Raw genomic sequence first — 13,277 nt, 5'->3', positions numbered from 1 at the left:
GGGCCCTGAAACTATCAAGGATCTCATAGCAAGGGGAAAAACAAAACTCAGAAGACTGGGGCTCCAGGCTCTGCACACCTCCAGGGGCCTGTGTGGCCTCAGGCAAGGCTCTTACCCTCTCTGGGCCTCCCAGGAGGATGTGCCAGTAGTCTCGATGTCCCCTCCAGGTAAAAGGCTTTGGTTCCAGGGCTCTGGCCAAAGCAAAGCCACGCGTGGGTCAGAGGGAGCTGGCAGAGTGAGGCTGAGGGAGGTGAGGGCCAGCGGCAGGTCCTAGGCCATTTGTTATCAGGCCAGGAAAGCTGGCTGCTGGGGTCATGATACGTGGCTCGCAGACACAAGGCCCTGTTTAGCGGGACCACCCCAGGCCTCCCACTGGGCTCTGGGCTGGCATTTCCTTGTGTTGTCTCAGCTCTGAGTTCACCTTCCCAGCCTGGTCTGTGCCAATCCCAACCCTGGGGTCCCTCCAGCCATCCTATCTGTCCTTCTGCTCACACAGACACCCTCAGACTTAAAGCTCCAAACAAAGGACTTAAGACGTCTAGGCTTTCCCACCTGTGAAGGGGGAAGCTTCGACCAGATGACCCTTGAGCCTCCCCCGCCACCCACAGGTTCAGAACCCTAAGTACTGTGTGCCCACGTGGCGTGGTCTCAGGGCCTTCTCCCACCTCCCCGCTGCAGAACATGAGGGAGGCGTAGGCAGCGGTGGCTGCAGCAGTGAACACTCGCAGTGAGCACCCCTGGTGCGGATCCTTCCCCAGCTCCACGCTGGGAACCTGAAATCAGCCCTGGCCCGTGAATTTACACCTTGGAAACTGGCAAATGCTGCATCATCTCAGAGCTTCCCCCTCAGGGAGCTGGGTGTCAACTATCTTGGTAATATCCCACCACTGGGCACAGGAATTAAATTAATCTAAGACTGACAAAGGCCAGTTCGCTTCAAGACTTGCTAGAGAACACTGCATTCCAAAAGACTAAGGGTTCAAACTCCCCTCCAGAGCATTCTCCTTCTGAAGTGACTGCCCATGAAAACAGCCCTCTGCTAGCCTGTGCAGAGGGGCCACCCACCAGGAGTCTACACCCCGAGGTCACACAGCCTGGCCCTCCAGCTCACACCTCATCCGCAGCCCTCTGCAGGCCAGGTCCCTCTCACTCAGCACCCTCCTCCCTCCAGCCCTCCCAGGGACAGAGGAGAGACAGCAGAGCTTCTCAGTGGTGGCAGTGTCCCCAGGCCACACTCTAAGAAACTGCCCGTGGCCAGCCCGCCTGGTGTTGGAGGAGCACTCCACACTCTTCAAGGCTAGCATGTGCATTGCTCATGTGGACCTCCTAAGAACTAGGCAATAGAGATGAGGCAGTTTTCCCAGGTTTACAGATGGGAAAACAGTCCTAGAGAGATTAAATGCAGTTCAGCTGCGAAGTGGCAACTAGAATCTAGGAGGGCTGTCTGCTAGAGAATTTATAGGGCTGTCGTGTACAGCTTCACAGGTTGTGCACTGCACAACTCCAGGAGACACAATAGTCTGGGATAGGAATAGAGTCCCTTGAGGCTATAAAACAGGGAGGCCTTGAGAGCTTGGGTTCAAGAGAATTTAAATTGCTATAATCATTGGGATAAGTTCTTTTTTCTGCTACATTCTCACTTTCTATTCTTTGTATTGTGTAAACTTTAGGAAGCCTGACTGCCTGGCTAATCACGGGAGCTCCAACCCCTTCCTGCTGGCATTTCAGGAAGGCGGGGGGGACTTTGGGCTTTCCACAAAAACCTTGGAACCTGGAAAAAAGCTTTTATGAATTTTTGTGCATGTTTCTCAATTTCTAATGTAAAAGGCTAATTTAGGTAGATTGAAATTTGTCCCAAACTAAGGGAAAACTTGTCCCAAATTAAGAGCCTGTGGGGAAGCCTCTTTCTTTGTACAGAGATCCTTAGCTAAAAACATTGAAAGGGAGGCCCACTCCTGACTCAGCTGGTTGTCTTCGTGGCAACTGAAAGCTAGAGTCCTACAGCTGGGGTCACATACGTGGAGTCACACAGCTGGGGTCACGCGGTTGGAGTCAGTCAGCAGTGGAGTTAACCACGCAGTTGAAATCAGTCACACAACTGGAATCACATAGTTGAAGTCAGTCACACAGGTGGAGTCATACAGAGTCAGTCACACAACTGGAATCACACAGATGGAGTCACACAGGTGGGGTCACATGGTTGAAGTCAATCATATAGTTGGAGTCATACAGGTGGAGTTAGTCACACAGTTGGAGTCAGCCACATAGTTAGAGTCAGTCCACAGTTAGAGTCACACAGGTGGGGGTCACACAGGTGGAGGTCACACAGGTGAGGTCAGTCATACAGATGGAGTCATAGTTGGAGTCACACAGTTAGAGCCAGTCCACAGAGTCACACAGGTAGAGTTAAGTCACACAATTGGAGTCAGTTACACAGTTGTAGCTGGTCACACAACTGGAGTCACACAGGTGGAGTCAGTCATACAGAGTCAGTCACACAGGTGGAGTCACACAGTTGTAGCGACACTCTGTGTTGCCAAATATGCTCAACAGCTGAAAACACAAAAGAAAACAACAGATCACAGTTCTGGGTCAGGGACTTACAGAGGAAAAAGAAAATCAAGTTAAAGTCAAACGCCCCTTAAGGTAACTAATGGGGACTGGAAAAACTTGATTTAAAGCCCAATCCTTCCACCCTTCAGACGCTTAGGGTACTTTCCAGAATGTGTTGAAAACAGACCAAATTATCCTGACATCGCCAAAGTCAAACTCATACGCACCACATTCAGAGAAACTCCAACCCACCCGGAGGGTGACTCACAGGTGGGCAGGGGTTGGGGGCACCCAAAGCCTTGGAGCTGGGCTGGTCTCACATGGCCCACAAGAAGCCTCATTCCCTTCTGTGGGGTGTGGGGTGGCAGGGACTGGCTGAAGGCAGGGAGGAGGCCTCGCCTAGGGCAGCCCTGGGAGGCGGTCTCCTCTCTGTGCACTCCCTGCCCCGAAGACCCTGCTGACCCCCGCAGATACCCTGGTTCGCTCTGATAAGACATCTTTGGGGCTGCCACCCTTCCTGGGTAGGACCAATTTCCCACAGCTGATCTTAGATCACAGCCCTGGGAAAAAACACTTTTCCCCTGGGATGGGGGAAGGTACTGCACTTCCTGTCCCCCTTGTCAGCCCAGCCACCTGTCCCTTTCAGAAAGGAGAACAGCCTGGTAATTGAAGGCAGTCCCTGGTGCTGCAAGGCATGAGTTTAAAACCCAGGGCACCACTTGAGAATGGCGTGACCTTGAGCCGGTTACTGTAATTCACTGAATCCCAGTCCCTGTCGGATGCGAAATGAGTCATTCACGTATGGACCAAAAGCAGCTGCCAACTATAACTGAAAGATTCCAAGACTGTGAGGCATCCTGGGGGCCCAGATGCCACCATGTGGGAAAAGGGGCATCAGCATGGATGGAACGTGGCATCCCTGCCACACCTGCAAGGCAGGGTGACAACAGCACAGGTGGCCACGGGAGCCGCGTTAACAAGTTCCTAAGTGAGTGCTATGCAGGTGCAGGCCACCATCCTTACGGCCATCACCATGGAAGGCAAGGGCCACAGGGATTTTCTGCAACTTCAGGAAGATCGCTGCAGAGTGGAAAGTCCTGCAGAAAACCCTCGGCAGCTCACACATTTTCACAGAAAAAGCAAGCGCTTGGAGGCGGCTGGATCCGGGTTCGAACCCCAGCTAAGCTTCTGATCTAAGGCAAGTTGCTTGAAGCTTCTGAGCCTGTTCTCTTTACTGTAAACAGGGACAAAGATGCATTATCACAGTAGCCTATTTTTAGGATTAAATAAGTGAATGTATGTCTAGCTCTTGGCATGAAACAGACATTTCATAAATGCACTTTGTCATGTGGGTACCGTGTATTTTTCCTAAATGCTATTTGGAAATGATCACTGCAATCATCACAGTTCAGGGAAAAACATTCCATGACAGAAAACACCCAGAAAAGGAATGGCCAACGTAACCGTGCTTTTCTGGCAGCTTTAAAAATCCTCAGTCTCTGAAAACAGCCGCTGTGAGCAGGGAAGGGAGGTGTGCGCTTGGCTCAGGGAAAGCCCAAATTCAGACAACCTATACAGCCATTCCCATCTCAGCCAGGTGGGACCGAAAATCAGGAATGCGACTGGGCTCTTGTCTCGGCCCCAAAAGTCACAGGAGATGTCCACAGCCAGGTCACAGATGGCAAGGGGGGCCCTGAGAGAGGAGGAAGGAAACGGGTGGTGGAACCTAAAGCCCCAGGGCTCCCGAGCTCCAGGAACAGCTGAGGTTGGCTGTGACCCCCCACGACAGCCGGCCACCGCCGGCTCACCCTCGAGTCTCTCAGAGTGAGCAGAGATGCCCACGTCTTCCTGGAAGTTCTCTCCCTTCGCAAGTCAGATCACACTGTCCCTTCCTCTCCCTCCCACCCCACGCTGACTGACGGTCACACGTCGGTGGCTTTTCTCTCCTGCCGACAACTCCCAGCCTACCCCTGTGTCCCCCGACATCTGCCCCGGTCTCTGTCCTCACCCACCCGCCTTGGCACAGCTTCTAGAGTGCTGCAGACAGTGCCCTGGGCAGAAGCCCCAGACCAGACTTTCGAAACACTTAGGCCCTCACCGGCAAGCAATGAAGACAAGCTTCCTTGGCACAGGGTGGGGGTGCTGGGAGCCCCACCCTGCTCCCCAGCACAGGCAGGTGACAACCAGGCAACACTCACCTTGACCTCCCCACCTGCAGGTTCCTGCAGGAGGAGCAGGTTCCGAGGCATAAAGAAACATCTTAAAAGAGAAGAGAGGTCGGCCAGGCATGGTGGCCCATGGCTGTAATCCCAGCACTTTGGGAGGCTGAGGCAGGTGGACCACCTGAGGTCGGAGTTCCAGACCAGCCTGACCAACATGGAAAAACCCCGTCTCTACTAAAAATACAAAAAATTAGTTGGGTGTGGTGGCGCATGCCTGTAGTCCCAGCTATTCAGGAGGCTGAGGCAGGAGAATTGCTTGAACCTGGGAGGCAGAGGTTGCAGTGAGCCGAGATCGCGCCATTGCACTCCAGCCTGGGCAACAAGAGCAAAACTCCATCTCGGAAAAAAAAAAAAAAAAAAAGAAGAGAGAGCGAAGAGCGGTCAAACAGAACGCCTGCACTGAGGCCCCTCCCGACACAGAGGCTCCTGCCCACAGGGGAGCCTGGCGCCTGCTCCTCCAGCGAGCGGCTACTCACCAGATTTCAGCCTGAGCTCCCCCAGGCAGCCGTACGCGTCCGTGAGCTTGCCATACTGTCCTTTAATGACTTCCTTTTCTTCTGGAGCTGGGGGAGAAACACATCACAGAAGGCATCAGCGAGCGTCTCCTGCTCATTCCTGTTCATTCACACCCGGCTTGCCAAGCTGGCTTCCCACCCACTCCAAAAAGCAAACACAAAGACAATAGCTCGGCCCACAAACACCAAGTGTGGAGGTTTTATGATTCGCGAATCACAGAGCTGCAAAGATTCAGACCTTCCCACCAACAGCTTGCTCTCTGGAAGCGCTGACAGCTTCCTGGGCGCTGGAGGGGCTGGGGTCCTGGGGTTCTGGCATCTAGATGGGGGCAGGCCCCTGGGGCCTGGCCCTATTACTCTACCTTGCTGTCCCTGTCCACGGGTATCATCCACTAGAGGCTACATCCTGGAGATGCCCACTCACCCCAGGGCACCTGCGGAGGTGGTAACTTGGGGAGACTGGTCAGAGGTGCCTGAGTATCTCTGAGTGCCGAGGGCCTGGGTCCAACCCATCCCAAGGCAAGCTGCGTGCCTTGCCTGCTGCGTCTTTGGCAGTGATTGTCCATGCCCCAGCCAAGGCATGGACTAGTTTTAAAGCAAAACTGACAGAGGGAAGAACCATTAGGCGCAGGGAGCCCTAACCTCTCCGATGATGCCACAGGCCCTCTGGCCACGACCGGGCAGGCCTTTAGACCCCTTCTCAGAATAATGTTTTAAGTGCACAGAACAAAATACAAACATAGATGAACCTTGAAAACATTACACTACATGAAAAAAGCCAGTCACAAAAGACCTCAGAAAGATTCCATTTTGGCCGGGCACAGTGGCTCACTTTGTAACCTGTAACCCCAGCACTTTGGTAGGCAAAGGTGGGCAGATCACCTGAGGTCAGAAGTTCGAGACCAGCCTGGGCAACATAGTGAAACCCTGTCTCTACTAAAAATACAAAAATTAGCTGGGTGTGGTGGCACACGCCTGTAGTCCCAGCTACTTGGGAGGCTGAGGCAGGGGAATGGCTTGAACCCAGGAGGTGGAGGTTGCAGTGAGCCAAGATTACGCCACTGCACTCCAGCCTATGTGACAGAGTGAGACTCTGTTTCAAAAACAAGATTCCATTTCTATGAAACGTCCAGAACAGGCATATTTCTAGAGACAGAAAGTAGATGTTGTGGTTGCCAGGGGCTGAGAGTGGGGAAAGGGGGAATGTGGATAATTGCTAATGAGTACGAGGCCTCTTTTAAGGGGGACAAAAGTATTCTAAAATTAGATTGTGGTGATGGTGATGGTTGTGCAATCCTGAAAATATATTTTAAAAACATGGAGTTGTACACTTTAATGAGTAAGTTGTATGGTACAGAAATTATATCTCAATAAAGCTGTTATAAAAACCAAGAAAATAAATACGATCATGAATACCAACCTTATTGAAATCTAGTTAGCAAAAAATTTTTTAAATGTTATAGTATAGCAATATATGTGCCTTATCAGCATATTAAATCACAAAATCCAGTGGGGTCTATTAACCACCTTAATTTAAAACTAGTAATGAGAACAAATGCTATTTCAAGATATCTGAAACAACGCTAATGTGATGTGGAGACATCTGTAATTGCAATTGGTGACAGGGTCAGAGATATGGCTAACCCACACTGGTGACAGAGTCACAGACGTAGCTAACATACTGGTTTTGTTGCCTGCCTTCCTAATTAGAGGAAATGCTACATTTCAGGTAGGATTTATAAAAATAAAGATGGACTTTTCTCCCCACCCAAGAAAATCAACCCTTAAATCCTATGCACAGAGCCCTTGAGGAGCTTTGGGCCCCAGAAGAACCCTTAGGCTGGATGGAACCATTTCTACATCATCATGGAGGTAAGAAAAGGGGCAGCTGGTTCCCTTTCTACCTCATTGTCTTAAGCGGCCGAAAAGGATTCTTAGACTGCCTCAACTCCCACAGTTAAGGAATTTCAACCAGGAACTAAGATCCCAAAGTGAAATGTTAGAAAGGAGAAAATGACAGAAAACATCAGCCCCTCATACCAAGCCCTCAGAGCAGATGGACTGTGAACTGACTTTCATCACTTCCTGCTGTCTCTAAAGATGTTGACTGAGAGAGGCGAGTGTAGAAAGCTTGGATGAACATTTGAAGCAGGTGAACCTTGTTTTAGCTGACACACATCCCAACACCCCAACTCAAAAGATCCACCATGCCACATTTTCCAGGACAGACTCGATTTCCTGGTTCCTCTCAACCATCCCCATCCCCCTCAAAGGCACTTGTCCTCATCAGACCACAAGTCCCAACTGGGATTGGAAATACAGTCAGGCAGTCCCATCCTCCCCTCTGAAGCTCTTCCCACCCTCAGACCCCCAGGAGTGGGTGCTGGCAGCCCTAGAGCTGCCTCGCTCAGGAACCAGCATGGACTGGCTGCTCCTGCCTCATGCTCCTCTAGCGAGCACATAAGGACAGAAGGCAGGCACCAGGGCCTCACAACACGCCCTGCTACCACCCACCAAACAGATGGCTCTGTCCAGGCTGGTGCTCGGGACATAGCTGGTGGGGCAGAGAGTCGGGACAGACTGTAAGACCAGAGACCTCCCCTCCTCCATTTCTTTAGGCAGGACTGATGGTAAGATGTGATTTAAAGAGCAGGACTGATTACCAGCATAGCTGGAGAGGCCAGCAACTTGAAAATACACCCAATTCCCATTATTCACAGTAGTTATGTTCCATAGAGTTACCAGCAGATACTGAAGCAAGCAGCACTCCTAAAGGAAATGCAGAGTTAGGTTCCTGTAAACCTCGGGTTGCAACATTTTTGTCAACCAATCAATACATAAACTTGTTTTATGTGTTTTTCTATTTAAGACACCTTACTGAATAAACAGATGGTCCTCAACTTACAATGCGCTCATGTCCTGATAAACCCAAGGTAGGTTGAAAATATCCTATGTTGACAATGCATTCAATACACCTAACCTACCAAACACCATAGAGATGTGTCTCAGCCCGTCTTCCACCTACCCAGAACGCTTACATTAGCCTGCAGCTGGGCAAAATCATGAAATACAAAGCCTACTTTCTGATAGTGTTGAATATCTTATGAAATGTATAGACTATTGTACAGAAAGTGAAAAACAGAATGGTCCCACGGGTACTTGAAGGATGGTTTCTACTGAATGCATATCACTTTCACACTGTTGTAAAGTTGAAAAATCATAACTGGAATGAACCAACGTAAGTCAGGAATCATCTGTACAGTGTTGATTCGTTAACACTGAACCAGTGGCACTAGAGCACAAACCTGAATACAGTTTATCAAACACACATCACTGCCTTCTTGCACTTGGAAACACTAGACAGCACTTTCAAACAGTGAAACCATGAAGAAAAAGCACAAAACATGAAAAACATGGCACTAAACAAATCATGAAAACCACACTCGTTTACAGCAAAAGGCTGAAACAAGATGGCAGAGCATCCTTTTCAGCTGGGAACAGGCTCATCGGGTAACACATTTTTGCCACTCTGCTGGTGTCTATGAGTTCTGATCGTGGGGTGACAAATTTTAGAGAGCAGGTGAATTTACAAATATGAAATCCACAAAAAATGAGGATCCACTGAACATGGTTTAAGGACCTGGCAAAGACCGAGGAGACTTACTGGGAAAACAGTCATTCATCAGCCTTAATGTGAATTAATCTGTACAAGGGCTCTTCACCTGGGGTGACAGAGGAGGCCCCTGGCAGCCACTGGAGCTTCAAGGGATAGCTCCTGGGGGGAATCTGTATACAAAGTTGTATTCAAAATTGTATGCAATCTTTTTCTTTTTTTTTTTTTGACAGTCTCTCGCTGTGTTGCCTGGACTGGAGTACAATGGCACAATCTCAGCTCACTGCAACCTCTGCCTCCTGGGTTCAAGCAATTCTTCCACCTCAGCCACCCAAGTAGCTGGGATTACAGGCGCGCGCCACCACACCCAGCTATTTTTTATAGGTTTAATAGGGACAGCATTTCTCCATGTTGCCAGGCTGGTCTTGAACTCCTGACCTCAAGTGATCTGCCCGCCTCAGCCTTCCAAAGTGCCGAGATTACAGGCATGAGCCACTGTGCCCAGCCAAAATTGTATGCAAATTTTTGATATGTATTTTTATGGGGGCTAAAATCCCATTTTCAACAGAATCTCAAGAGGTCAGTGCCCCCAAAAAGGTTAAGAACCAGTTTAATGAATGAATACTTTCCCCAATGCTCACTTGAATTTGATTGCGTTTTCTCTGGGGAAGGGAGAGTGCAGAGTAACTTAAAGATAATCAATGAAATCATCAACCTCTGCGAGCAGCCGGAAGCCCCTCATCTTGAGGACTAAGCAGACTGCTGGCAGCGGGGTGGAGAGTTATAGAAAATGAAGCGCCTGGGATATTAGGCACTCAGGATCACTTAGAAAAGTACTGGGAAGCCACTGTCCCACCTTCTCCATCAGCCTGCCTCAAAAGCTCAGAATGGTGGCAGAATAGCATATTAGTCTCCTTTCCTACTGCAACAAATGACTACACACACAGTGGCTTAAGCAGCACAGACTCATGACCTTATAGCTCTGTGCTCAAAATTCTGAAATGGGTTTCGCTGGGCTGAAAGGAAGGTGTCAGCAGGCCTGCATCTGCTCTGAAGGCTGCAGGAGAGAATCCATTTCCTTGTCTCTTGCAGCTCCCAGAGGTTGCCTGTATTCATTCCTTGGCTCTCGGCTCCTTCCTTCCTCTTCAAATTCAGCAATCGCCGCAATCAGATCCCTGCTTCCATCCTCACATTTCCTTCCCTCTCCCTGCCCGGCCTCCCTCTTCCAGCTTTTAAGGACCCTGTGAGTGCAATGGACTCATCCAGATCATCCAGGATAATGTCTCCTCTCAAGGTCCTGATCACATCTGCAAAGTCCTCCTGCCATGTTAAGTGCCACATTCACAGCCTGGGAAGGAGGACGTGGGCCTTCCAGCCCACAGGTCTCCTGCCTCTGCTCACACACTGATGAAGGGTGAGGAGAAGGAAGAGGCATCGTCTCCCCCAGCATCTGCTTGGGTGCAATGACAAACCCACTGGTGGGGCACTCGGACTCCCTCATACACCTATAGGTCCCTCCTGGGAGGCGGCCTATGAAATCCCAACTTCACAGGCAGAAGTAAAGGCCATGTGCATTGCCAAAGGTCTTCCCCCCAGCCTTCAGGTACTACAGACAGGGCTGCAGAGAGGTAAATCAGCAGTTCTCAGTGCCCCATCTCAGTAGATAAGCTGATAAATGCAATAAAATAATTCCGACACCAAAAATACCTATTTCAACCCTAGCAGCTTTACAAAGCCTTGAAACAGAACCCGTATGCCCTGGTATGATCCAGTTCTGACTTTGTGAACCACAAAACAAGGAGGCCTTTGTGCATTCATTCAACTATGCAAATAAGGCTGACCAAATAAAACAAAATGACAGGAAATTGCTAAACAAAGTGTTGTGGCCACATCCACACTTCAGGGGTGGGAAGATGACCCTGGGAGAAGCTACGCAAACAAAACTGACCCCTTGCCCTGGTGCATTACAGATGACAGGTGTGGACTTCACATGCCTGCCACTGGGAAAATTAAGCACAAGTAAAAACATGACTTTGTATCCTCATATTTTAAAAACAAACGAAACCCAACAGGACCACCTTGTGCCATTCCAATACTGTCAATTATTGACTCCTTGAGAAAAACAACTTTACCTCTGACTTATACAATGCAGGAGCTCAAAACAGGCCTTGACCATGGTGGACAGGAACATCATGAGAAGATGTTTCTCCACCATGAACAGACTCATTGTAAACAAACTGGGAGGCCCAGGCAGCAGAACTTCATTCTCTTCCAGGTCCAGAGGCCAGAGAGCTGAAATCCAGGCATCAGCAGGGCTCCTCTGATACCTGGAGCTGGGGCCTCCTTACCTGGCCCTGCGTCTTGTGTTTGCTGCTTGTCCTGTCCTTGGCGTTCCTTGGCTTATGACTTCCTCACTCCAGGCCCTTCCTCGGTCGTTACATGGCAATTCTCTCCCCATATGTCCCCTCATTGTTATGTAGCCATCCTCTCCCCACGTGGTGTCCCCCAATTGTCACATGGCCATCCTCTCCTCAAGTGTCCCCCCACCATTATGTGGCCATTCTCTCCCCGCATGTCCCCCCATCATCACGTGGCCATCCCCTCCCCACATGTCCTGTCATCCCAAGGCCATCCTCTCCCCACGTGTCCCCTGTCATCACGAGGCCATCCTCTCTCGGGATCCCCCTGTTGTCACGAGGCCATCCTCTCCTGGCATCCCCCTGTTGTCACGTGGCCATCCTCTCCCAACATGTCCCCCCATCATCACATGGCCATCCTCTCCCCACGTGTCCCTCCATTGTCACATGGCCATCTTAGACCAGCAATCACACTGGATTAAGGGCCCACCCTACTCCAGTATAACCTCATCTCAGTGTTACAACTGCAACGACCCTATCTCCAAATAAGATCCCCTTCTGAGGTCCCGGGGGTTAGGCTTCAACATATCCTTTCGGAGGACACAATTCAGCCCAAACACTTTGTCATCTTTTCACTTGGTGGGCCCGTCCTTTTCAAGCCTGACTGCCCCATCGACGTCTCTCCAGGAAGCTTCCTTTCTTCCTGCAGTGCCTTCACCTCCAAGTCCTCCCCTGACCCTTCTGATGTATCAGGAGCATGCACCCCACCCCAGGAGGCAGGGGCCTGGCAGCCTCACTGCCTACCTCCAGCACTCCCAGAGGCCTGGCTTCCCAAGAGGCTGGCTCCAGAGTCACCCCACACCCTACTTGCCCCCAAACAACTGTATTTTCTCAATTAGGTTTGAAGGAAAAAGAAATCCTTTTTGCTCTCCAAAATGGAGGTGACAACATAGATGTCTACATACACCAGGAAGGTAACAAATGAAGATGGCCAGGCATGGTGGCTCCCACCTGTAATGCTAGCACTTTGGGAGGCCAGGGCAGGAGGATTGCTTCAGCCCAGGAATTTAAGACCAGCCTGGGCAACACAGTGAGACTCCATCCCTACGAATTTTTTTTTAAAAGGAACCAGGCATGGTGGTGGGAACCTGTGGGCCCAGCTACTTGGGAGGCTGAGACAGCAGGATTGCTTGAGCTCAGGACGTCAAGACTGCAGTGAGCTGTGATTGTACCACTACCCTGTCTCAAAAACAAACAACAATAACAGAATGAAGCTGCTGGAAGGGCTTTGGGTGAGCAGAGAACACACAACTGCCATTAGCTGGTGAGCAGCTGCTGCAGCTGCCAGTCATGCCCACCAGCCCAGTGCTGCCAGGCTGCAGCATTTCCAGGAGACAGGGCACTCCAGACCTTCCAGTGCTGGCAACCATCCCCATTTATTTTAAGCACTGCGTGGCTGGAAGCACACCTCTGCAGACTGGATTTGGCCTGCCCATTTGCAACTTCCATCCCCTCTTTCTTGATAATCTCAGAAATAGACAGACTCTTCCTGTCTCCCACGCTTTTAGTTGCATTTCCTGTAAGTTTTCCTACATGAGAATGTCTTTGCTTCCCCTCTGGCTGGCCACGAATTTCTGGCCTTTTGAGGAAAGCCCTCCCTTCTACCTCCTCAGCCCCCTTCCTCGACTCATCTTGCCAGATTTTTAGCCGTCAGCTCTGTGGACACATCTTCGTGCCTTCTGTGGCTGGCACCCTTCCAGGCACAGAGACACTGAAGTGAACCAAACAGATGGAAACCATCCAGCATTTCACAGTGGCCAAGAGGAACAGGAGGAATGAATGGATGAGTGATGGCAGGGGTGCAGACCGAGGTGGGGTGGGAGGCTGGGGTGGGGGTACTGCCAAGGCACAGCCAGGAAGGGGCGGGCGCTGCTCAAGCTTCCTGCCAGGGCAGAAGATAAGATCAATAAGTGCAATATAGACAGTGACAGGAGCGGAGCAGAAAAAGTGAGCAGGG

At 50.5% G+C, this 13,277-nt stretch overlaps 1 protein-coding gene across 7 annotated transcripts in view; it reads right to left on the bottom strand.

Moving 5' to 3' along the window:
* SYNJ2 (synaptojanin 2) overlaps nt 1–13,277 on the bottom strand; it is a 117,192-nt gene that overhangs the window by 76,336 nt on the left and 27,579 nt on the right. For 5 of the 7 annotated variants that reach the window (XM_055268221.2, XM_063632653.1, XM_055268237.2 and 2 more), the window contains exon 2: nt 5,252–5,338. In XM_055268221.2, coding sequence (XP_055124196.2) covers nt 5,252–5,338 — 87 coding nt within the window. The other 2 variants (XM_063632645.1, XM_055268230.2) reach the window with 2 other exon arrangements.

Source organism: Symphalangus syndactylus, chromosome 2 (genome assembly GCF_028878055.3).
Source record: "Symphalangus syndactylus isolate Jambi chromosome 2, NHGRI_mSymSyn1-v2.1_pri, whole genome shotgun sequence".
Lineage (NCBI taxonomy): Eukaryota > Metazoa > Chordata > Mammalia > Primates > Hylobatidae > Symphalangus > Symphalangus syndactylus.
The sequence above is the reverse complement of the archived record's forward strand: the minus strand, read 5'-3'. Positions and strand labels throughout refer to the sequence as shown.